Source organism: Odocoileus virginianus, chromosome 32 (genome assembly GCF_023699985.2).
Source record: "Odocoileus virginianus isolate 20LAN1187 ecotype Illinois chromosome 32, Ovbor_1.2, whole genome shotgun sequence".
Lineage (NCBI taxonomy): Eukaryota > Metazoa > Chordata > Mammalia > Artiodactyla > Cervidae > Odocoileus > Odocoileus virginianus.
In genome coordinates this window covers 22,534,169-22,558,993 of record NC_069705.1, presented here as the reverse complement: position 1 = coordinate 22,558,993, position 24,825 = coordinate 22,534,169, and the positions used below count along the sequence as shown (strand labels likewise).

Genomic DNA, 24,825 nt, shown 5'->3' with positions numbered 1-24,825 from the left:
ATTGACAGATACACAAACTATATATAAAACTGCATATAAAACTATATATAAAACTGCTAGTATGGTTATGTTCAAAATTCTTCAAGCTAGGCTTCCATAGTACATGAACTGAGAACTTCCAGATGTACAAGCTGGATTTAGAAAAGGCAGAGGAACCAGAGACCAAATTGCCAACATCTGTTGGATCACAGAAAAAGCAAGAGAATTCCAAAAAAAAAAAAAAAAAAACCTGCTTCGTTAACTATGTTAAAGTCTTTGTGTGGATCACAACAAACTGCGGAAAATTCTTAAAGAGATGGGAATACCAGACCACCTTACCTGCTTCCTGAGAAATCTCTGTGCGTGACAAGAAGCAACAGTTAGAACGGAACATGGAACAACAGACTGGTTCAAAACTGGGAAGACAGTATGTCAAGGCTGTATATTGTCACCATGTTTATTTAACTTCTATGCAGAATACCTTATGAGAAATGCCAGGCTGGATGAAGCACAAGTTGGAATCAAGACTGCTGGGAGAAATATTAATAACCTCAGATATGCAGATGATACCATCCTTATGGCAGAAAGTGAAGGAGAATTAAAGAGCCTGTTGATGAAGGTGAAAGAGGAGGGTGAAAAATTTGGCTTAAAACTCAACATTCAAAAAACAAAGATCATGGCTTCTAGTCCTATCACTTCATGCCAAATAGATGGGGGAAAAGTGGCAACAGCGACAAGTTTTATTTTCTTGGGTTCCAAAATCACTGTGGACGGTGACATGAAATTAAAAGATGCCTGCTCCTTGGCAGAAAAGTTATGACAAACCTAGATAGCACACTAAAAAGCAGAGACATTACTTTGCCAACAAAGGTCCACAGAGTCACAACTATGGTTTTTCCGGTACTCATGTACGGATGTAAGAGCTGGACCATAAAGAAGGCTGAGTGCTGAAGAATTGATGTTTTTGAACTGTGGTGTTGGAGAAAACTCTTGAGAGGCCCGTGGACAGCCCGGAGCTCAAACCAGTCAATCCTAAAGGAAATTAATTCTGAATATTCAATGGAAGGACTAATGCTGAAGCTCTAAAACTTTGGCCACTTGATGTGAACAGCCACCCATTGAAAAAGACTCTGATGCTGGGAAAGATTCAGGATGGGGGAGAGGTGGGTGACAGAGGATGAGGTGATTGGGTGGCATCAATGACTCAATGGACATAAGTCTGAGAAAACTCCAGGAGATAGTGAAGGACAGGGAAACCTGGCATGCTGCGGTCCATGGGTCACAAAGAGCTGGACACGACTTAGAGACTGAACAACAACAAAAATATAAAACAGATAAGCAACAAGGATTTACTGGATGACACACGGAACAATACTTAGTATCTTGTAATACCTCTAATGGAAAACATTCTGAAAAAAATGTCCTTTTTAACTGAATCATTCTGCTGTACATCTGAAACCAACACAATATTGTACCTTCAACTGTACTTCTTGACTATGTGTCTTCTGTGAGGAGAGGTAAATAGTACACACACCTGCTCTGAGGCCAGTGCTTAGTCACTCAGTCGTGTCCGACTCCAGAGGCCCCATGGACTGCAGCCCACCAGACTCCTCAGTCCACGGGGACTTTCCGGGCAAGAACACTGGAGTGGGTTGCCAGGCCCTCCTCCAGGGGATCTTCCCAACCCAGGCTTTGAACTCAGGTCTCCCACACTGCAGGCAGATTCTTTACCGCCTGGGCCACCAGGGAAGCTTGGGGAAAGTCATGAACCGAGAGCAGGAAGGTCATGTTTGAGGCCCATGACTTTCCCTTGCCAGCTTTGTCACCTTGGGACCAAGATTCCTGAACTAACATATGTTCTCTCATCTTACAGTGGTAACAATACCACCTGTTCAAAATAATCCTATGAAGAATAAATGATATGATGTCTTTAAAGCTGTGTTCCTCAAAAAAAAAAAAACAGCCACTGAGATCTGCTTCTGAGCTCCTGAAGCACACTTTAAATCTGATGATGAAACTGCTGCATCCCACATGAGAGTATATTATCAAAGAACAGCTACTGAGTCCTATGCTTTAGTCTAGACATTACAAGAAGTATATTGCATGAGGACACTATCCAAATATGCAAGAAGCCCCATCCAAACATCCAAGTAGACCCTTCACCCAAAAATGAAGAGAAGAAACTGAGCGTGTATACCAATGAGTTACTTCAGATGCTGAGACAGTAACTTTTTAATAAATGACAGATACAAATGTTTTAGGTCTGTTGTCCTTGAATGACACATTCATAAACGGAAAAATGTTCTACTGTAAATCAAGTGTGTTTAAACATAAAGAAAGAGATGGGACTTGTCTTATATTTACTTTTCAACAACAACAACAAACACCCGTATTATTAAGAGTAAGCTAGGCTGCAGACTATAGTGTCAAGTAGAGCCCAAGTCTGAGTGACTCACATCCACATAACAATGCAGTGCAGAGCTCAGGGCAGCAGGGGGCCTCTCCTCCATACAGTCATGACCATGTAGGCTGATGGCTAGTCTGCCATATCAACACATTTTACACTGTGTTTTCCAGATCACTCTTTACATAGCCAGTAACACAGAAAGAGCTTTGGATCAGTCAGGGTTCAGTCAGGGAAAAAAAAAAAAAAACCCACTCCATGTCCTCCAAATATAAAGGTATTTAACAGGAATTAGAAGCAGCTTAGAATATCATGGAGAAGTGCATAAGAAATTAAGGTTAAGAAAAGCAGCCACCAACAAATTTAGAGCTGGGGATTCTCAAGAGCTCATCTGGAAGCTCTTGAACTTCTTGGAGGCTTCCACCAAGTATCTTTCTTGGTCTGTAAGAGCTAAGTGACCAGTGATGGGCTAAACAACATGCTCCCCTTCCACCCCTACAAGATGTTCACATCCTAAGTCCCAGAAACTTGAAGCATGTAGCAAATGGAACTGAGCAGATGTGATTTAGAATCTTGAAATAAACAAGGTTCCAATGTATAGCACAGAGAACCACATTCAATTTCCTGAGATAAATCATAATGGAAAAGAATATAATAATGTGTATGTATACATACATATGTGTGTATACTATACATATATATATGTATATATTTAACTGAACCACTCTGCTCTACAGTGGAAATTAACACAGCATTGTAAATCAACTACACTTTAATTATTAAAAAAAAAATCTTGAAATGCAGACATATCCTACATTAGCTGAGTGGGTCCAATATAATCATTAGGGTTTTATGAGGAGGCGGCAAGAGGATCACTCAGTATAAAATGTGAAGATGCAAGCATGAGGTTGGAGTGATGCAACTGAAGAATTATAGAGTATTCAAACAGCCTTCATAAGTTGAAAAACACAAGGAACTTGATTCTCCCTTCAGCTTCCCGAAGGAACACAATTCTTACCACTTGACTTGAGTCCAATGAGACTGATTTTGAATTTCTGAACTCCAGAACTCTAAGATAATAAAATAAGCCAGTAAGTTTGTGACAATTTGATACAGTAAAATAAGAAATGAACACATACGGTCATCCTGGACTTTCCTGGACAATACTTCAAACCTTACATTTGTCCTCGAACCTGCCTCAATTACCTCTGAAGAACAGTGGTCTCACCCTCTTTCTACCTTCCAAAAATGGAGGAAAACTAACACAGACTCTCAAAGGAAGCCTGTGATACAATCCTGATGAGTCTTCCAAACAGGGTAGTGGATGATCAGCACAAGGTAAAGGGCCATCTTTATGGGCAGGCTAGAGATAGCACTTATCACTTCCATTCACTTTCCATTAATCATGACTTGGTCACATGGCCCTAAATAAACGTAGAGGAGGCTGGAAAATGCAGTCCAGCTTGTGTTTATGAAGAAGGAAAAACTGATATGGTAAACAGCTCTGGCATACCAAAGAATTTTTAAAAAACCGTAATAAAATTTGATAAAAATATGAAAGCCACAGCAGGAAACCAAGATGAGAAGTAGGTCTCTAAAAGCTGTTGACAACAATGCTCAGATACATGCACAAATAAGAGCTGCTATTACAGAGACATACATATCTTTATAGTATAAGATTAATACCATATAAATTGTCGACTTTATTAAGGCATTATCTTGAAATCCTACACTGGTCAGACTTAGTTATAATAAAGTAGACATGGATTATTCTATAGTTTACTTTTTGCTAACACCAGTTAGCAGGTAGTATGACTATTTCAAATGAGATGAGAAATCACTTTATTTTTTATTTTAGCTGATAGAGAAATGTTAATTCAAGAAACAACATGACTATCCTAACTCAGGTTATTTCCCCAAGGTTCTCTATAATATTAATAAGTGCAATTTAGAAATGCAGGGTCCCTTGCTATGAGGCTTACCAAGATACATAAAGTATCTGTCATAAAAATGGGAAAAAATCTGAACTTAATTTTTCTATTTTGAGATCACAAGTAAGTAGAGGAATGGTGATCATCCTATAATGGGGTGGGTGGGAGGGAAACATTTCTATACAGCACTGAAAGGGAAGAAATTTCATTTTTAAAATATATTCCACTAAACAATTATGTCAGGCGGACTGAAAATTTCTTTTGAATTTTAATGTTTAATTTTAATTAAGTTTCCCAAGTGAAAAAGAAAATAAAATGTCTATTACTCTTTAAACTTATTTACCAGTTTAACTGGCATCCTGAGGTTGCAAGACACATGATCTGTTTAAAATAATTCTCATCATTTCCAACTACTTATTTCTGTGAATAACTGTTCTCTCCGAACTATGCAATTTCAGAACTATGAGTTTTAGAATCACTGGGAGGATGGTTTCACTCTTTCCTCAGAGGTTGCAGCTTGTCCCTGTTCTTCCCACCAAACGGGCCCCACTACTGCATGAGGTCAAATCCCTGTGACAAGGACAGATACAGGCATGCACACACATGCATGTGCATCTTCCTGCACTCCTGCTCATCTGACTGAACTGATACTTCAATTTTATCACTTCAACTTTATAGCCTTACTAAAAATCTTTTGTTAAATAATGTTGTCCTATACATTGACTATCATAACTGTCTATGCTGATTTTGTAAGCCACCACTTAAAAGTACAGAAAAATCTAAAAGTGCAAGCTCACCTAGTTTAGTAGGCAGAATTATAAAATAATCCCCAGAGACCATAACCTTATATAATTCCCTCCCCATGAGTATGGACAAGACTTGTGAATGTGATGGACTAGCACTTCTGTAATTATGTTACCTTACACAGCAAACATGTGCTGATATAAAGTCAGTTAATTCTGAGTGACTCACAGGGGAGATTATATTGAGTGGTCCTGACCAAATTAGATGAGCACTGTAGAAGAAAGTGAAGAGTCAGAGAGGCGAGCCTACTGGCCTGGAAGAAAGCAAATGGCCATGTTTTAAACTGCCCATGGAGAGAGCCACATGGCTAAGAACCAGAGGGTGGCCTCCAACAGTGGAGAGAACACAGCCAGCAAGAAAATACACAATCAGGTTCTACAACTTCAAGAACTGAAATCTACCAACTTGGGTGAGTTAAGAAGAGGCTCTTGAGCTCATGATGAGAAAACAGCCTGGCCACACCTGAATGTCAGCCTGGCAGCCTCTCAGCAGAGAATCCAGATCTCTTACCTGTACAAACTATGGGAGAAAAAAAAGGGGGGTGTCAGTTTTAGTCACTAAATCTGCCGTCATCTGCTATGCATCAATAGAAAACTAATACAGTCACAAACCACCTTTGTATTTATAACCCATTTCTGAATGCTCCTAGGGACTATTCATCTTAAGAGAAGGAGATAAGTGTGATGGAAAGATACACTGCAAAGCAGCTCTACTATTACAGCACACTTCCTAAGATTATTTCAGTAATAGAATGAGACACATTATATACAAACAACAAATGATAAAATCTCAGAAGAAATGAAACATGAGAAAACAGTGGCTGCTATATCATCACACTACTCAACCCCCCATGATAATTCTGTAAGGATACCCTGGTTGAAACAAAATGCTGGGGATGGTTTTTATCTCCAAAATCTCTGAAGACTCCTGCTTAGTTATCACTGCAGCTGTTTTTCCATTTCTTTCTTAGGTCTGAAAGCTGACTTAAAATCAATTCTTACCTCTTTTTATGAATCATTTTGATCATCTATATCCAGAAATCAATTATTATTGATGCATTTTAAATCAGAGACCTATGAATGAGTATGAATTCATATTGGCTTATATCTCATAAAATGATCCAGAGCTGAAACAGTCTGTAAGAAATTTAGCTAGATTCAATACTGTTACACAAAAGGCCGCAATTTGTAAAAGATCAAATGTCGCCAGATTTCTACGAGATCATTTAAGCAGAAGCAATATTCCATACATCCATGAAATGCTGCAGACATGAAGAAATTTATCTGATACATAAAAATGCTGTAACATCAGGAAATTGGTTTCAGACCTTGGAAGTATGATATGGAGGAAATGAAGGTTACTGTTAACTGCCTAACAATTTCTCATTTTAAAACTGCAATACTGCCACCTAATCAAAGAAAATGCTTACATAAAATTTTCAAGATCACAACTGATTCCTTACATTTTTTGTATCTACAGTGAGTATTCCCCTAATAGCTAGATCCTTTGCTGCTGCTGCTAAGTCACTGCAGGCGTGTCCGACTCTGTGTGACCCCACAGACAGCAGCCCATCGGGCTCCCCCATCCCTGGGATTCTCCAGGCAAGAACACTGCAGTGGGCTGCCATTTTCTTCTCCAATGTTAGATCCTCTAGAGCTACTAAAATGGAAACCTTTCACTGTCCTTAACTTTGCGACCCCATGGACTGTAGCCTGCTAGGCTCTTCTGTCCTTGGAGATTCTCCAGGCAAGAATACTGAAATGGGTTGCCATGCCCTCGTCCAGGGGGGAGAAGATCTTCCCAACCCATGGCTCAAACCCAGGTCTCCCTTAGTGCAGGCAGATTCCTTACCATCTGAGCACCAGGGAAGTTGTGTGCTCACATAAAACCCCTGCTCTTGTATGAATCAGACCTTCAAAACCTCAAGTTCTCCGTCTTGTTCAGTCACTGTCATCTACAGAACTCTTAGCCACTACCCTTCATCTTTCTTTTACTCTGAGTATTGAATAAAGTCCACATAAACAATCTTACCTCCTAGCCTTTCAGTTCCTTATCCTCATCATTTCCAATAACTAGCCTCAAGTCCAGCCCTTACGAGCAGGGTCTTGTCTGGTACTATTTCACCTCTGCAATGATAAACTGATATAACCCACTAATGACAAAAAACAACTCTCCCAGTTCCCTCACTCTGGTTTCCCCTACAAGATTCCAACCCTCCACTATCACTGGGGCCTTGCTTCTTTGCCCTCTCAGCATGGACAGTCTTTTATCTTCCAAGTTACTCACCCCACAGTAATGTCTGTTAACTCCCCTTGCCACTCCTTCCATCTCCCACCTGAAACCTCCAATCCTGAAGCAATCCAACTGCCTACACTTCTTGTCCCTGAAGTTTCCCTTCTAGGTCAGCTAGAGGGAAAGAAAATCAATTAAGGATTATACAAAACTCATGATTTCTCAAATTATCTGACCCTTCCTATGATTTAACAGTGCTTCTTTGTTTTCCTATTCTGTGTAAAGTGGGTAATTCTAGGCAAATTACCTGCTGCCTATTCTAGCTACTTAAGACTAGTCACTGTCCTAGACAATTTATTCCTCCTTTTCAGTTCACCTTCCATTTCATAGAGGAAATAGTCTAGGACACCAAAGGAACAAATGTGCCTGCAACTGTACCCTTTCTTTCACCTCCTTCTCTCATCAAAAGCTACGAGAGGTCAATACTCCTTGTAACAATCTAAACAGCTTGTATTACAGAGCACCACCTGCTCCAATCTCAGCATTTAAAAAATAAAGGTGGATTTCACCAATTTATGGGCTGGCAGGGAGACTGTGATCACCCTCTTCACAGGAGGACCCAGAGGATGAGTATCCACCGCGTCAAACATTCCCAGTTCCCTGCCAGAAGGAAAACGACAACGGTGGAGCACGTAGTGACTCTTGGAGACTCTGCATGTCACGGACACATGACACGTTGCTCAGATCTCATGAGCCGAAGTCAGTCACGTGGCCAAGCCCGAGCTCACAGGAGTGGGAAACTGCAATCCCATCACAGGCATGGAAGAAAACCCACAGCGCTGTGTGAAGCTAACCCCACCCGACAGTCTCCAGCTCCCACTCCCCGCTCCCGCCCTCTCACCACCTAGCTCTGCATGGGTTACCTTCTCTCTTCACGTCAACCTCTTCTCCAGCTCCCACCCACTTAACTCTCCATCCTTCCCCAGAGGAAGTGCCTGATCAGAGGTGCTGGCTGTCTCCGCCTCCTCTTGACCCACTCAGCTACTCACTCCCTTCCAGTCGCTGTCCCGGCACTGCAGTTAAACGGATCTGGCTAAATCCAAAGGATTCTTCCCAGTCTTTGTTTAGCCCGTCACCATTCGCCCCCGCTGACCCCTCTTGCTGGAGAATTCTTCTTCTGTGCCCCCCCCTCTGCTGGGCTTCTTCCTAGCTCTCCGGAGGCGCAGCCGCGGCCTCATCAGCCGTCTGGAGGACAGTGACGCACTGGTGTCCCTGAGGTCTGCCTTCGCTCTGTTCTCACTCCACGTGCTCTGGCAGGGTGATCTTTAACCACCACCAAAAATTCCAGTCCCACAGATGCTAATGATTTCCAAAGCCATTTCATCTTCAGCCCAGATCGAAGGTCTGTATTCATACATTCTACCACCTCTCAAACACCTCAGTTTAGAATTCGCCCGTGTACTGCACACAGTCTTAGAAGGGAACATTATCTTCCTTCCAAAATCTCATCTTTCTCTTGTTTCCCATTTCAGTAAATAGAATTTCTGTTTTACCAAGAAAAGGAGTCCAGGAGTCCTTATTCGTGCCTCCATTTTCCTCATCCCACATGCAATCGATCACCAACAGCTGCCAAGTCAGGCTCCCAGAGCTCAGAAATCCAGTGACCACTCTGTATTCTCACTGCCACAACCTGTAACGAGTCATCGCCATCTCTCATGTCCATTCCTGCCAGAGCCTCTTGAGCAGACTGCTGCTGTTCCTCGAGTTTCACATTCCCACCTATGCTGATTACCACAGCATGGCCAGAACAATACTCTAAAATGTGAGCCTCATCCTCAGCTCCACGATAAACCTTTCAATTCCTCCCACTGACTTCAAGGTCAAGGCTCACAGGGGCCCTTGGGATTTGACTCCAGCTTCCATTCCAGATCAAGCCCTGTCAACCCCACCCACCCTCTGCATTCTAAGCCAAGCCATGTGGACCTACTTTGACCTCCCTAAATCTGTTGTGCTTTTTCATACTTCTGGACCTTCACAGTACTAGTTCTTCTTCTTAGAACACTCCTTCCTTCATTAAATCATTTCCTATGTCTACCTTCCATCCTAAAGGAAATCAACCCTGAATATTCATTGGAAGGAGTACTTTGGCCACCTGATGCAAAGTGCCAACTCACTGGAAAAGACCGTGATGGTGGGACAGAATGAGGTCAAAAGGAGAAGGGAGCAGCAGAGGATGAGATGGCTGGACAGCATTATCAACTCAATGCATATGACTCTGAACAAACTCGGGGAGATTGTGGAGGACAGAAGAGCCTGGTGTGCTGCAGCCTGTGGGGTCACAAAGACTTGGACATGACTTAGTGACTGAACAACAACAAATGTGTACCCTCAGTTTTCAGCTGACCCCATGTGCTAACCTAACACCATGGCACCCATCAGTTTCCAGGTTATTCATTTCCCACACCACATTATAAATTACTGTTTTCCTGTCTGAATCTCCTTCTAGGCTAGGAGCAATAGAAAATGTCAGGACAGTGGCTGTCTTATTAGCTACTTTACCTCCAAAATACAGCATGATATCTGATGTGCAGTATTCATCAACAGATGTTTGTTGGAAAAAAAAGAACAATAGATCGCATTTTAGAAAAATGTCAAGTGACATGGCCCTTTACTCAGTAATGTGTGCCATCTTTTAGGGAGATGACACTCAAATAAACTTATTTTCTATCACTTACTTCAATTATATCTATTTAAAATACTCCAAAAGGACATAATGTGAAAAAAAATTACATTATTTAAGAAATCAATAGCCAAAATAACAATCACAAAATTTAAAAGACTCCTCTACTTAGGACTTCTGTTATGATTATGATTACTTATAGACAAGCAAGATTAGGAACTTCCCACAATAAAGAAGTTTATATTTTGGTAAGATATGAGTAAAATAATACAGAAAGGCTCCCTGGGATCATCTACTATGACATGAAGGAATCCAGTGAAAATGCAAAAACAAAAAAAAAACAGGCTGTAATCTATGTAGAAATGCCACAGAGCTAACCTAACTTTACAAAGGAAAACACCACTGTTTCCCTCACCAATTCCTTTTTAAATAATGAAGTATGTTCTTTCTGTTCTGCTAATATATCTCTCTAACCCTAGAGACTGGTGCTAATGATGGTACTCAGAAAACTGACTACTTCTTTAAGGTTTCTACCATGAATTACTACAGAAATAGTAACTATGCCATATTGAAAACTAGAGCGGTGTACAGAAATAGCTTATTATTTTAATTTGTGGCTTTGCAGATTATATATTTGAAATGGGAAAAGATAAGGCAAGTGTAAACCTAATTGCTATTTGACAGTCAAGTAAAAAGAACTTAAATAGCTCTGCCACCATCAGTTTTAGTTATCCTCTATGGATCATACACCTCAAACTGTTGAAAACTAGTATTAGTAAAGGCTCTTTATGATAAGGACATTGTATTCAAATCAGAGCAGAACTTTTACTAAGATTCAAACTCTAAGACAAAATTACTTTTGATATTCAGCAAAACTATCATAAATCATTCTAATACCATATTTCATATAATTTTACCATCTAAAAAGGATCTAAGCAAATGTTTAATCCAATAGCTTTTAACTTTTTAAAAATCTAATAAACAGGACAGATGCTCATGCCAGAAAAGTCCATTTATGATATAAATGAAAAATGTTTATAATTTCAGAGGGCCAATGGGAAGCTTTTCCTATTTAACCTAGATTCAGACATCCTGATCTTTTTCAATGTTCTCATTTTACAACTGAACTGATGTTTCAAAAGGTTAAGTGCCTTGCCCAAGAGCACAGAGTTTATATCAAAGAAACTGGAACCCACAATTCATTTTCTAGAACTAACTTTTATTAAACCCTTAACCTTTTGTAAAGTTCACATTTCATTTCCTCTTCAAACCAACTTCAAGCTCTAATTTATAAAGAAGGAAACTGTGGTCTAAATAATTTGCAAAGATAAACAATGTGGCTAGAATTCACATTACGGGCTTTTCACATTTTCATTCCACTCTATAAGACTACCAAACAGTAAAATAAGAAGAAAAGACAATGAGAAAGCAAATGACCAAACCAAGTTATACACGGTGTCACAGATTTTCAATTAAAGGCCAAAGAAAAGTGACAACTAAAATCAACAGCAAAAAACAGAGGTGATAGTGGCATTCAAATAATTTCTGCTATCTGTCATTCTGCTACAAAGCCATGTGTAAAGTCAAGTCGCACAAGTCAAGACTGACAGAACTTTCAAAAAAGAAGGAAAGAAGAGTGACGTCAGCATCATGTCAGCATGAGACAACCTTCATTTTTATCTTTCCCGCCCCTCGACAACAAAAATTCAGCATCCACTGAAAAATAAAAGTACCTCTGTAAGAGCTGCGGAATCCAGAAACCCAAACTGAGCTGACTGGTGGAGCACTATCTCTGTCAGAGCAAACATTCAAAGTCTGGAAAAGGAGAGCATTTACTTACATGTGCAGATATCAACGTAAGGAACCAAGGATCATAAAAATTCAGGTAAATGTGACACCACCAAAGGAGACTAATAATGCTTTGATAAAGGTTACTAAAAACGTGCAGATCTAAGAACTGTCAGACAAACTTCTTAAAGAAGTTTACTGACTTACAAGAACATGCAGACAAATGAGATTAGGAACACAATGCTTCAACAAAATGAGAAGAACAACAACAAAAAAATAATAGAAATAAAAAACCAGAAATCCCAGAATACAAAAATACAATACCTGATCAGAAAAACTAAATAGTGTTTCAAAACCAGACTCAATGACAGAAAAGAAAGAATCAGGACAAGTGAAATCATCCAGTCAGAGAAACAAAAGATTGAAGAAAGCCTACAGGAATTATGGGACACAATCAAAGGAACAATGCTTGCATTATAGGAATTCCAGAAGGAGAATAGAAACAAAAGGGGACAGAAAGTATATTTAATGTAACAGAAGAAAACCTGGAGAGGAAAATAAGACCTCCAGTTCTAAGATGTACAAAGCATGCTAAATGTTATAGCCAAACAGGGCTTCCCAAGTGGCACAGTGGTAAAGAATCCAATTGCCAATGCAGGAGATGCAAGTTCGATCCCTGGGCCGGGAAGATCCCCTGAAGTAGGAAATGGCAACCCATTTCAGTACTCTTGCCTAGACAATTTCACGGACAGAGGAGCCTGGCAGGCTACAGCCCATGGGTTTGCCAAGAGTTGTACACAACTGAGTGCGTACACGGACACACGTATACAGGGCTACACTGAGACACTTATCAAATGCTGTAACAAGTCAAATAGGAAAAGTAACCATGATAAAATGGTTACTGCATTAAAGAAAGTAATGATGACATTCTCAACACCCAATTTAGTAGCAGAATCTGTCACATAAGAAAATATTCATGAAAAATTATGCACATCAAATGTCTTTAAAAAGTTTCTTTTGAAATGCCAAATCAATTTATGCAACTCATGAAAATTCACTTTGGAAACATAAAACCAACCACAGAACATCCTGGGAATACATTCACTAATATAAGCACCAAAGCTAGCAATTCATTAAGCAGTTACCTTCCAGGCACTATGCTAAATACTTCAGAGGATTATCTCATGAAAGGTCACAACTCTATAGCAGGGACTAACAGACTATCTCTACTTTTCATATAAAGAAATTGAAGCTTAGAGAGATTAAGTAATTTGACCAAAGTAACCTTACTAAGCATTTACCAAGTACAAGGCACTATGCCTGAATATGGAAGATAGAAATATAAAAATAAACCTACAACCCTTCTTCTCAAAGGGCTTGAAGAATGAAAGGAATGGCAGACAACAGGCAGTAATTCACCCAAGAGCCAAACAGAAGCACACAGACCATCCACGTGAGCACAGGGTGCACGCGTGATCAGTCCCTTCAGTCGTGTCCGACTCTGAGACACCATGCGACCCCACGACTGCAGCCCGCCAGGCTTCTCTGCCCAGGGGATTCTCCGGGCAAGAATATTGCAATGGGTTGCCATGCCTTCCTTCTAGGAATCTTTCCGCCCCAGAGATCAAGCCCATGTCTCCTGCGTTGCAGGCATATTCTTTACCCACTGAGCCACCTGGAAAGCAGAAGGTAGGAATTCCTGATTCCAAATGGAGAGGAAGGAGTAACCTGTTTGAGTTAACCGGAGAAAGAAGCATGTACCAGTGGCGAAATCTAAAACAGGAGGGTTAGAAAAAGTCTCACTCAGGAAAAGCACTCAACAGCATGAAAAGAACATTGAGTCCATTTTACTGGCATTTAAAGCAGTACTCTTCTGAGACAGCACTGGTTAGAAAAGTCCCAGGGGACATCTTCGGCGGCCGTGAAGGAAGAGGTGGCAAAAAAATCACGAGTAAGGGTCTGAAACCGAGTAAAATGTGACCTGATTTCGGACTCTGGCACACAGATGTGTGAAGATGCTTTACTTCGTGTTAGAGATTGTAGGAGGCACCACTTGAGAAAGAAAGAGGAATAGAAACTTTCATACTTTCTGAATTCATATAGGTTACAGAGTTCTGTCTTTTGTGACTTTAGGATCCCCTTAACCTAAGTTCCTTTATTTAAACAACTTGCTAAAGAAAATGATGGCCTAAGTTTATAAATTATGATCTCAAAGGGGTCAACTCTAAGTATCATTAAAGTTCATTAAAGATCAGTTACGAAAAGACAGAGGAGATAATAGTGTAATCAAAATAAAAAAGAGGGGAGAGGCAGAAACAAGGAAGGCATAACTGAGCATAGGGATAAGGAAACACAACCCTGGTGGCAGGAAAACTCGTTCTAGTCCCAACTGTTATCTAGCCTGAAATCAGACTTTCCTGCTTTATCATTCTACAGCGCAGTGTTTAAACACTCCTCACCCCCCACACCTACACCCACACATCCAGTGACTATCCTCTTGAAGATGTGGAGTCCACTGGGCATCAAAGCCCATGACTCAGGCAGCTCTCAGTAGGAAGCCAAGCTGAACGACAGGGCCATTATGATTCTTCTACACCTTGACTCGTCACTGTTTCTCCCAGTAAAGGCTCAAAAAGGAAAAAAAAAAAAGTATAGGAAAGAAGAACAGGACACAGCAAAGCCACTCCACTTTCATGAGTATGAGAAAAATCTTTTATTCCCTTTGAAAGATTCCACTGTAAAAAAAAAAAAAAAAAAAACACCAACCAATCAACACTGCACAAAACCAGGTCTTTGAGAAAGGTCCCTGTTTTTCTGCTTAATCTTAACTCAAACGTTAACTGAAAGTTTATTAAAATATGATCTTTTTTAAAATAAAATTACATACCTTCCTGAATTTTATCTCACATATGTTTAAGCTACCTATCACATATGCAAAAGCAAAAAGGAAAATTTTTTAAAACATTCACATAGAAAGCAGCATACAGCAAATACAGCTCAGGTATACTTACTCCCTTCTACTCTTCTTGGGCTAATAGCTTTAAAGGCACATAACAAATTTATGCCCAATTTTTTTCTTACCATCTTTGGGATATAATTTTTGGAAAGAGAATTTCACTTCATACAATAAAAATGAAATTATTTCAATAAAAGGAATACATGAATATTCACTTCAAAGACAAACACAAACTTCTAATATTGACCACTGATATTCAAAGATTGGCAATGACTATATACACCTAATGGTCCTTCACTAACATTTAGTAACTAACTCATATGGCAAAGCAATTGTAAGGTGACTAGTGTAGAAAAAGCTCTTTGGAGTAAGGCTGTAAACTTACAAGTTGTACAGTCACGTATAAAACTCTTAATGCAAGATGACCTTCCTCAGTAGAACGCTTTCAAATACAAAACATCAGAAAATTCAATTTGAAATGTAAACAATAAGAAGGGCTTCCCCGGCACGCCAGTGGTAAAGAACCCACCTGTCAATGCAGGAGACATAAGAGAAGCTGCTTCAATCCCTCTAGAAAAGATCCCCTGGAGGAGGGCATGGCAACCCAGTCCAGTACTTTTGCGAAGAATCCCATGGACAGAAGAGCCTGGCAGGCTACAGCCCATAGGGGTCGCAAAGAGTCAGACACAACTGAAGTGACTTAGCACAAACAATAAGAAAACTTGTTAACTCAATAAGGAGTCCACAGTTGAAGCAATTCCAAGGCTAGTTAAGTCATGCCATCAAGTACCCCTGTTCTTTCCTCTTTTCTACTCTGCCATCAAGAACTTACTGGTTTTGACCTCAGGCTTGTATTTTCGTGGTTCAAGATGAGTTCAACAACTCAACCATCACATCCTGAAACACACATCCAAAGACAGGAGGAGAGCATTAACCCCACCCCAATCTTGGGTCCTTTATAAAGAAGGAGGAAACTTCCAAAAACCCTACATAATTGTATCATGTGCTCACTCCTAAACCAATAATCAGAAAGGTACTGGATAATCGTGATAATCTTCGACGAATGAAAATGACTGCTTGGGGCTTGGGATAGTCGCAATTTCTCCTATTACTTAAATCAAACCAAGGAATACTGTTAACAAAGACAAAGGTAAGGCAAACTGTCACAACCACCAAGATATTGTGAAGATTATAAACGATTTAAGCGAAATGCATGGCATTACATCTTCTACACTGACATTTTTTTCATTTCCTGATATAATTTAAGCCTTAATTCTAATTCCCAAATTTGTTAAATTCACTAAATTACAGGAAGGCTTCTCATTCAATTTAATATTTAATATGAGTAGTAAGCAGAGTTCACAATTTGTAATCAATTTTGTACCTTAAGTTTTACCTATGATAAAATGAAAAATCCTATGAACCAACTTTCCAATGGTTTGCTTTCTTTCTGGGCAGAGAGGACACAATTTTTCCAAAAGTTGAGTCAACGCGTGTTGATAACAATATTAAGCCACCTCTAAAAATACATATCTAAAATAAACAGACGACAGTTCCATTAAATAAAACCAACACCCCAATTTACCTATAGTGTGGTGCCCCCCTTTTCATTAAAGGTAGCTGAGCTCTCATAGTAGCATTCAGGGGAAAGAAAACTTCCTTTTCAGTTTCAAACGTCAAAATATTAATAGGTATCTTCACATAAGCAACCAAAAATGTAGTAACCAAAAAAAAGTAGCAACAACAACAAAAAATGCAGTAACAATAAATATATTAGAAAATACTTCCTTTCTTTCTTCACTTTTTTCAGTGCCTTAGTGGCTTCAGGATGTTATGCTTCTAGGTTAGGACTTTTCATCACAGATTTGTGAAACATGCTGTAATGTAAGCTCACTGTTGACACTGACCTTTTTCCTTTTGACATTAAACCAAAGGAGACAACCAGGCAGGTAGGTAGACAGATACCTATTACTACAACAGCAACAAAAAAAAGATACTCTCTATTATTCTTAATACTATTTTGAAGTTTTACTATTCAAACTAAGTATTTCTGTGTTTTACATCTCTATGTGTAGTATTCTGCAAGATGCTCTCCTTAAATCTATGTACAACTCTGCAAGGAAGTTATGTGAAGTCAGCCTTTGTGTACAGTGTGAAAAACATAAGAGCTACCAAGATATATATATGCCAAGTGATTACTTAAAAATTAGGTTAAAATGTGTTCCCCATAAAAGAGCACTGTTAACAGCAATGAGAAAACAGATGGGCAGAGGGCAGGATGGACAGTTTCCTTTTAGATATGCTCAATTTGAGAAGCTGCAGAAATCTGGCCAATAGATAGGAAAAAAACTAGAGAGATCAACATAAATACTACCTATTTGGTTCACACGTGTACATGTGCTCACGCACACACACATACACAGACACACAGTGTTAGATGACAAATACACATCTGTTCATGATCTACCTGTCCTCCAGCAGGAGAAAAGTTACTCTGACACTAAGCCCACGGTAAATTTTCCGGTGGGATGAGATCATGTTGCTGTTCAGTTGCTCGGTCATGTCCGACTCTTTGCAACCCCATGGACTGCAGCACATCACGCTTCCCTGTCCTTCACCATCTCCCAGAGTTTGCTCAAATCCATGTCCACTGAGTGGATGATGTCATCCACCCATCTCATCCTCTGTCACCCCCTTCTCCTGCCTTCAACCTTTCCCAGCATCAGGGCCTTTTCCAATGAGTGGGCTCTTCACATGGCCTAATACACCAATAAAACCTGGGGGCTACTTACGGCAGTCACAGCCATACTGGTCACTCTTATATCCAAACTCACTATTGAAGGCAAAAGAAAATGTGCACAAGTAAATATGGCAAAAAAAAAAAAAAAGTTAACAAACAACTGATGAATCTGTGGGTCAAGTTTCACGCTGCTGTCCGTTCCGTCTCCGTGTCTTCCACGTGAAGAGAACACCTGCTCGTGACTGAACACGCAGGTGAGTGTCTATGTACAGGAAACTATCCTGAAGTGCTCACTGTGACAAAGTTATGGTCCTTTAAGTTACGGTCCTTTACGTCACCAGACAGTTCTTCACAGGTTTCTACATAACTTGCAAGCACAGGTACTGACTGACTTTGTTCTACAGTTATCTTTTCAAGGACGTCTGTACAGCACACAACTTTGTGAGGCAGGGTCCCTTTCAGAACAAACAGCAGGTTTGTTCACTTTCTAATTCAACAAAGATGGTGTCTTCCTCTAGAGCTGAAGCCAAATAAGTTAACTGCCCATTTTGAAAGATCTGGTTCCACAAGCTCAAGGTTCTCTTCTGCTCCAGAATTTACATTCCTGGTATCAGCTGGCCTGTGTCACTGGCACAAACGCTGATATTCTGGCAATTCTACTGCGGTAATAAACTGTCCAGCTGTGACCCCAGAGTCCTGTGCCTTCTGCCATTACCCATGAAACTGCAGCAGGCTAAACATTCACAGTTAGTGACAAGCAGTTTTTGCCATTCTAAGTAAGACCTGTCATTTCCAATTACTCTTCAAGGAGTTACCGTATACAAAATCTAATCTACATGACACGACAATCTGACATCACCATGACTGTTGTACATGTGGACAGATATCAATGTATAATTACTATACATTTCTTAAAGTTGTGCTCATTATGTTTACAAGGTACTTCTTCCACCTAAGTTCTCTGCTTAAAGGTAAAATCGAAATCCACAGCTTAAGTTTCATCCTTTCCTTACCGTTTACTAAGACAGTAAAGTATTTCAGGGCTATACCACTAAAAAGTAACCAGATACTGGGTACATACATCTTAGTGTAAAATGTGCTTACAGAAATTATCTCAGAGGCAACTAATAATGTTACTTCTCTTAAAAAATATGAGTCACTCAATGCCTCATATTGCATGTTCATTGTTACCTACATGTTCCAGCCTGTTAGCTAATCATTTTCTTTGCAGAAAGTATATTATATATTATAGTTGTCCTTCAGTATCTGATGGAAAGACCCTGATGCTGGGAAAGAGAGAGGGCAGGAGGAGAATGGGACGACAGGGCATGAGATGGTTGCATGGCATCACCGACTCGATGGACGTGAGTTTGAGCAAACTCCGGGAGTTGGTGATGGACAGAGAAGCCTGGCGTGCAGCAGTCCAAGGGGTCACAAAGAGTCAGACACGACACGACTGAGCGACTGAACTGAACTAATCTGATGGAAATTAGTTCCAGGATCCAGCAGATACCAAGATCTGAAACTACTCAAGCCCTTTATCCTACGAAATGGTGGGGGGACAGCTGGCCCTTTGTGTCTGCAGATACAGGATCCACTGATATGAAGGGCTGACGGCAGCTACTTTTGATGGTGGCAAAGTCACTAAGACCACTGGAAATAGTTAGAGAATTTGAGTTCTTTTTATATGATTAGAAGAAGTCATTACAGATTGAAACAATTCTAAATGAAGTTTATTAAACAGTGTAAGAAGCAGAGAAACTGTCAAAATAATGGCAACCCATGAGGCACGAGAATGCAAATGATATACTACTAAGAAACTTAAGTCTCCCACAAATCCATACCACTTAACACGAGGATTTAAAAATCAATTAACAAGACTGTACTCAATGTAACTAAGGAAATGGACTATAAAAATCTCTAGCTGATTTTCTTTCCTTATTCACTTATTTCTCGACTATATTCTTAAATAAAGAATATAGGAAAGCTAACTATATTTAGTGAGTAAAAACATCGTCATGAAGAAATAGATATATACAAATATAGACAGACAAACACATAGCCATAAATATCACCAATTGTTCCATGACATAAAAACCTCCTTTTGGGAAGTTCTCAAACAATGTAAGAGTTTGGAATTCCCAGTGTCTCAAAATAATATAAGTAACAATTTATTCCATATACCATAATTTAGTTATTACAAAATCAGTTAACTTAGCAAAACCATTTTACACATTTTACATATTTTAGGATTTCATTATGTCTATGTCATTCTTTCATTTAAATCAGGACACATAATTACAGCACCCAAATCACTGATCATTTGTTATGTGCATTGTACTAAACACTTTAAATATAGTCTTATTTAATCCCACAACCCTGAAATGTTGTATTATGTCTAAGGTATTATGTCTTATGTTTTTAAGAAACATAACTAAAATTCAGGAAGTTAAGTGATTTAATGTCAAATAATTAGAGTATGAATTGTAACCACACCATTCTATTAAAAAAACTTATAAGGGTAACTATTACTGTCATAAACGTGACTTCCTTGAAATCACCCAGGTCCAGTTTCTGATTCTAGGTTCAACTATAGGTTTCCATTTGGATTCCCCAGCACAAAAGAAAACACCATCCATGCCAACTCCGATATTCTGGCACTTATGTTAGTAGTATTTATTGTAGTAAATTAAGTTCCGACTGTTATATTTTTCTGGTTCAATGGTGTCAAATCTCATACTGGGCATCAGGTTCTAATCTAAGCAAAAACCAACCAACCAACCACCTATGGTCAAAACAACACTGCAATAGCCCTAGAAAAATAAAACACTTGAGACTAATCACTTTCCAGTATTTCCAATAAAGAATGTTTTTCTCTCAGTATTTGAAGAGACCATGGCTTGTTTGTTTTTTAATTGAAGGATAATTGCTTTACAGAATCCTGTTTTCTGTCAAACCTCAACGTGAATCAGCCATAGGCATACATATAGCCACTCCCTTTAGAACCTCCCTCCCATCTCCCTCCCCATCCCACCCCTCTAGGTTGATACAGAGCCCCTGTTTTGAGTTTCCTGAGCCACAGAGCAAATTCCCGTTGGCTATCTGTTTTACACATGGTAATGTAAGTTTCCATGGTACTCTTTCCATACATCTCACCCTCTCCTCCCCTCTCCTGCGTCCATAAGTCCGTTCTTTATGTCTGTTTCTCCATTGCTGCCCTGCAAATAAATTCTTCGGGACCATCTTTCTAGATTCCATATATATGCATTAGTATATGATATTTATCTTTCTCTTTCTGGCTCACTTCACTTTGTATAAAAGGCTCTAGGTTCATCCACCTCACTAGAACTGACTCAAAGTTGTTCCTTTTTATGGTTGAGTAATAGTCCACTGTGTACATGTACCACAACTTCTTTATCCATTCATCTGTCAACGGACATCTAGGTTGCTTCCATGTTGTAGCTTTGTAAATAGTGCTGCAATGAACACTGGTGTACATGTGTCTTTTTCAATTTCGGTTTCCTCGGGGTATATGCATGCCTAGGAGTGAGACTGCTTGGTCATATGGTGGTTTTATTACTAGTTTTTTAAGAAATCTCCATACTGTCTTCCCTAGTGGCTGCATCAATTTACATTCCCACTGACAGTGCAAAAGAGTTCGCTTTTCTCCACACCCTCTCCAGCATTTACTGTTTTGTAGACTTTGATGGTGGACATCCTGACTGGTGTGAGGTGATATCTCATTGTGGTTTTGATTTGTACTTCTCTGATGAACGATATTAAGCATCTTTTCAAGTATTTGTTAGCCATCTGTATGTCTTCTTTGGAGAAATGTCTGTTTAGGACCATAGTTTTGTAACTGAGCATCAGAAAGAGAACTAGACTACATTTCAGAAATATGCATGCTCATTTGGTAAAGTATTAAAATTTCAGCTATTTGTTATCTTGCTCTTTTCCTTAAATATGTATATTCTACAATATCACCATGTAGCTGTATTAGACTCTTCTATTTAAGAGAAAGAAAAAGTTTTGGCAGACATCCTTTTTTAATCGTTAACAAGTTTCTCCAAAATACTGCATTTTTAAAATAGCTTTTATAAAAATAATTTAGTGGAAACAGATGTTATCATAATTTATGAAAGTTAGAGTTAGTCACTCAGTCGTGTCTGACTTTTTGTGACCCCATGGACTGTAGCCCACCAGGCTCCTCTGTCCATGGAATTCTCCCTGTAAGAATACTGGAGTGGGGTGCCGTTTCCTTCTCCAGGGGATCTTCCCAACCCAGGGATCGAACCCAGGTCTCCCACATTGTAGCAGACTCTTTACTGACTAAGGCACCAGGGAAGCCACTTATACTAAATTAATGCATGTTGTCACATGTTAAAGCAGTCATATTTAGAGATGCTAAGATGCTTTGAAGATATACACTTTTCAGACTTCTTTTGGGGCTTCTTTTTTCCCTTTCAATTGAAAGTAACCACAGTCACAGAAATCTTTCTAGGAGACAAATCATAAGAATTTTCCTGGAGTTCCTCATCGTTTTAATTGCCCTCTGCTCTGGTAATTCCCACAAAAACTACTTTTCAAATCTCCTCCTTTTCTCACGAAAAACTATGAAATCTAAGAATCTAGCAATGTATATAAACACCAGGCAGTAGGGGGAAAAAAATCGTTATATTTGTAAATACAGTCTTAAGTTAACAGTGGTTCTTCACCAAAAATCTTACCAGAACTCCGCCAAGAATTTCGCTAAAGCCTATTTTCATGTTAAAATTAAAAAAGTTAAAGGGGAGAAAATATTTTAATCCAAAGTTGTTTCAAGCAAAGAGTAAAGAGAACCAGAATTATTTTGTGTTTGAGGATGTTTTTTCCCCGCTCTCAACCCAGTTATCAAGAAAGTGCCAGTAACATTTGAAACCTGAATTAGAGCCAGGTGTATGTAAATAACACTTCACCGGGAAAAACCATTTTGAATTAATATGAGGAGATGCTCTCACTAAAACGACGTAGAATTAGAAACCTTACTCACATTTCCGAGTAATTTTTTTCTAATCCTTATAGATCGAGCATCCAAGGTAAGAGTTATCCAAGGACAACTGAAATTCACAAATAACTCGACAATTACTTTAAAGACGGTCAGTTATTTCAATCCTCGCCCTCATCCGTTTTGCACGTGTGCTGTGTTACTCAGTCTTGTTGCCACCTCACGACAGAAGCCCACCAGGCTCCTCCGTCCATGGGATTTCCCAAGCAAGATTCTGGAGTGAATTGCCGTTTCCTCCTCCAGAGAATCTTCCCGACCCAGGGATCGAACCAAGCCTCCTCCGGCTCCTGCACTGACAGGCGAATTCTTTACCACTGAGCCACAAGAGAAGCCCCTCATCAAAGTTATTAGAGGGCTAAGACTGTGGTCAGGTGATCTGAATTTCACGAACAAATGTGTGAAACCTATATAATGTGAGGGTACTGGCACAATTATACCGTGAATTTAACCTAAGGAAAAATATACAGGTTTATAAGGGTTTCATAAAATACAGAATAACTTTAAACAAGTCTCAATATGCTCTGTTGCCTCCTAAACGGATAACGAAGGGCGTCGGATAATGAACACAAGGAACAAACCGTTCTTTCCACGCAGGCTTCAATTACTCCTCAACGGTATTTTCACATCCAACACACCCCTTTTTTACTGACTCAGGGGCCCGGAGGCTTAGCCTTCAATTAAGGGTCAAAAGCGCGCCGTGACCTAAGAGCGAGGGGCTTGGCGCTGTTTTCTGAGGAAGGACATGGCAACCCCACTTTTGAAACTGTGGGGCTCAAAGGACATGCGCAAAGGCCTGCCCGCCGACTCCGCCAGCACCCCCAAAAACAGCCATCGCCCACGCCCGGCGGCCCATCTGCCTAGCAACGCGGCTCGCCCTCCCGGACCCGCCCCGGCCCTCCCAGGAATGCCCACGGGATTCGTCCTACCTCCTTTTTCTTCTGTCCTCCGCCGAGCTGGATGCACAGGAGCAGCAGCAGGAGGAGGAAGGGAAAGCTCCCGGTGGGGAGATACCGCGGCCGCCGCCCCGCCTGCCTCCGGCGTGAAGGAGCGCCCCTGGCACCCATCGCCGCGGGGCTGTGTCTCCTCCACGCGCGGTAACCGTGCGCGCCCAGCTCCTACCGGCGCCCTCTACCTGCCAGGCCAGCCTCCGGGAGCCCCCTGCCCGTGCCCCCGTGGATGCCTACGACCTCGCCGGGGTGCGGGGAACCAGCGGAGGACGCTGAGGAGAAAACTGACGGCGCATCCGGTTCACCGGGAGAGGAGACCTGGAAAGACCCGGGATGGGGCAGGAAGTGGGCGTGGCCAGGGAGCGGGGGCCCTCGGCGAGCCGCGCTGCGCGGCGCACGCCGCCCGCGACCTGCCGGAGCCCCGAGCGGCGGCTGAGGGCGTGGTCCTCTTCGCTGCCTCGCCGATGGGAATCCTAGGCGGACCTGCTGCTGACACCGGCACCTGCTCCCGGGGATGTGCAAGGGTCGTGTTTATCCAGCGCTCTACCTGGAACCAGAGACACACATAATAAAATTGCCTTCTTCGGTGATGGAGAAGATCTCTGAGGAATTAGTAAGGATCTGGTCCTTCTAGCTCATGGCAACCCTCTGATCTCCTTGGGACGTTTTTACTCAAAAATAGCTCAAACAATTGAATGATACTGTGATCAGAGTATCCTATAACAGTATCTATTCCTACTTGCTGTGAACATAGTTTTTTAGCACTTAACATGAAAAAAAAAATTAATAAGAACAAAGTGATGCTGAATATTATCTTCTAGCAATGATTATTTGTCCACAGGTGCATAAACTAATTTTTAAGTGCATTATCTCTATAGGTAATGTTTTCTCGATACAATTTTGCTTTTCATGTTTATTAGTTTTCTCAAATTCATCACACATGTTATTTTGATAAATTGGGTACTACTAATAACTAATGATAACAGTACAAAACATAAATTTTAATATAGTCTTATGGTCACAGAAGTTTGTTTAAATCTAATTTTAATTTATACAAATCTTTTTGCAGAGAAGAATGACTTTCCAGCATAAAAAATTCAATAAAAGACTTCCAAAAGACATATTAGGATAAAATTCTATCAGATTATACTGCCTGTGGGAGAGTAAATGGATTCAGCCACTTGAAGAACTGTTGGGCAGTATCTGTTAAAGCTAACAGAAAAGGCAATGGCGCCCCACTCCAGTACTCTTGCCTGGAAATTCCCTGGTAGGCTGTGGTCTGGGGTCGCTAAGAGTCGGACGCGACTGAGCGACTTCACT

At 40.4% G+C, this 24,825-nt stretch overlaps 1 protein-coding gene across 7 annotated transcripts in view; it reads right to left on the bottom strand.

Annotated features, from left to right (window-relative positions):
* The window catches only part of TUSC3 (tumor suppressor candidate 3), a 223,687-nt gene extending 199,769 nt beyond the window's left edge, over positions 1-23,918 (bottom strand). For 2 of the 7 annotated variants that reach the window (XR_011485145.1, XM_070459971.1), the window contains exon 1: positions 23,485-23,910. Coding sequence is in view for 5 of the 7 variants with exons in the window: in XM_070459971.1 (XP_070316072.1) it covers positions 23,485-23,622 (138 nt within the window). In the remaining 2 variants the exon portion in view is untranslated. Of the gene's footprint in view, positions 1-23,484 lie in introns of all 7 variants that reach the window. The other 5 variants (XR_011485144.1, XM_070459969.1, XM_070459968.1 and 2 more) reach the window with 5 other exon arrangements.
* Between the last annotated feature and the right edge of the window lie 907 nt (positions 23,919-24,825).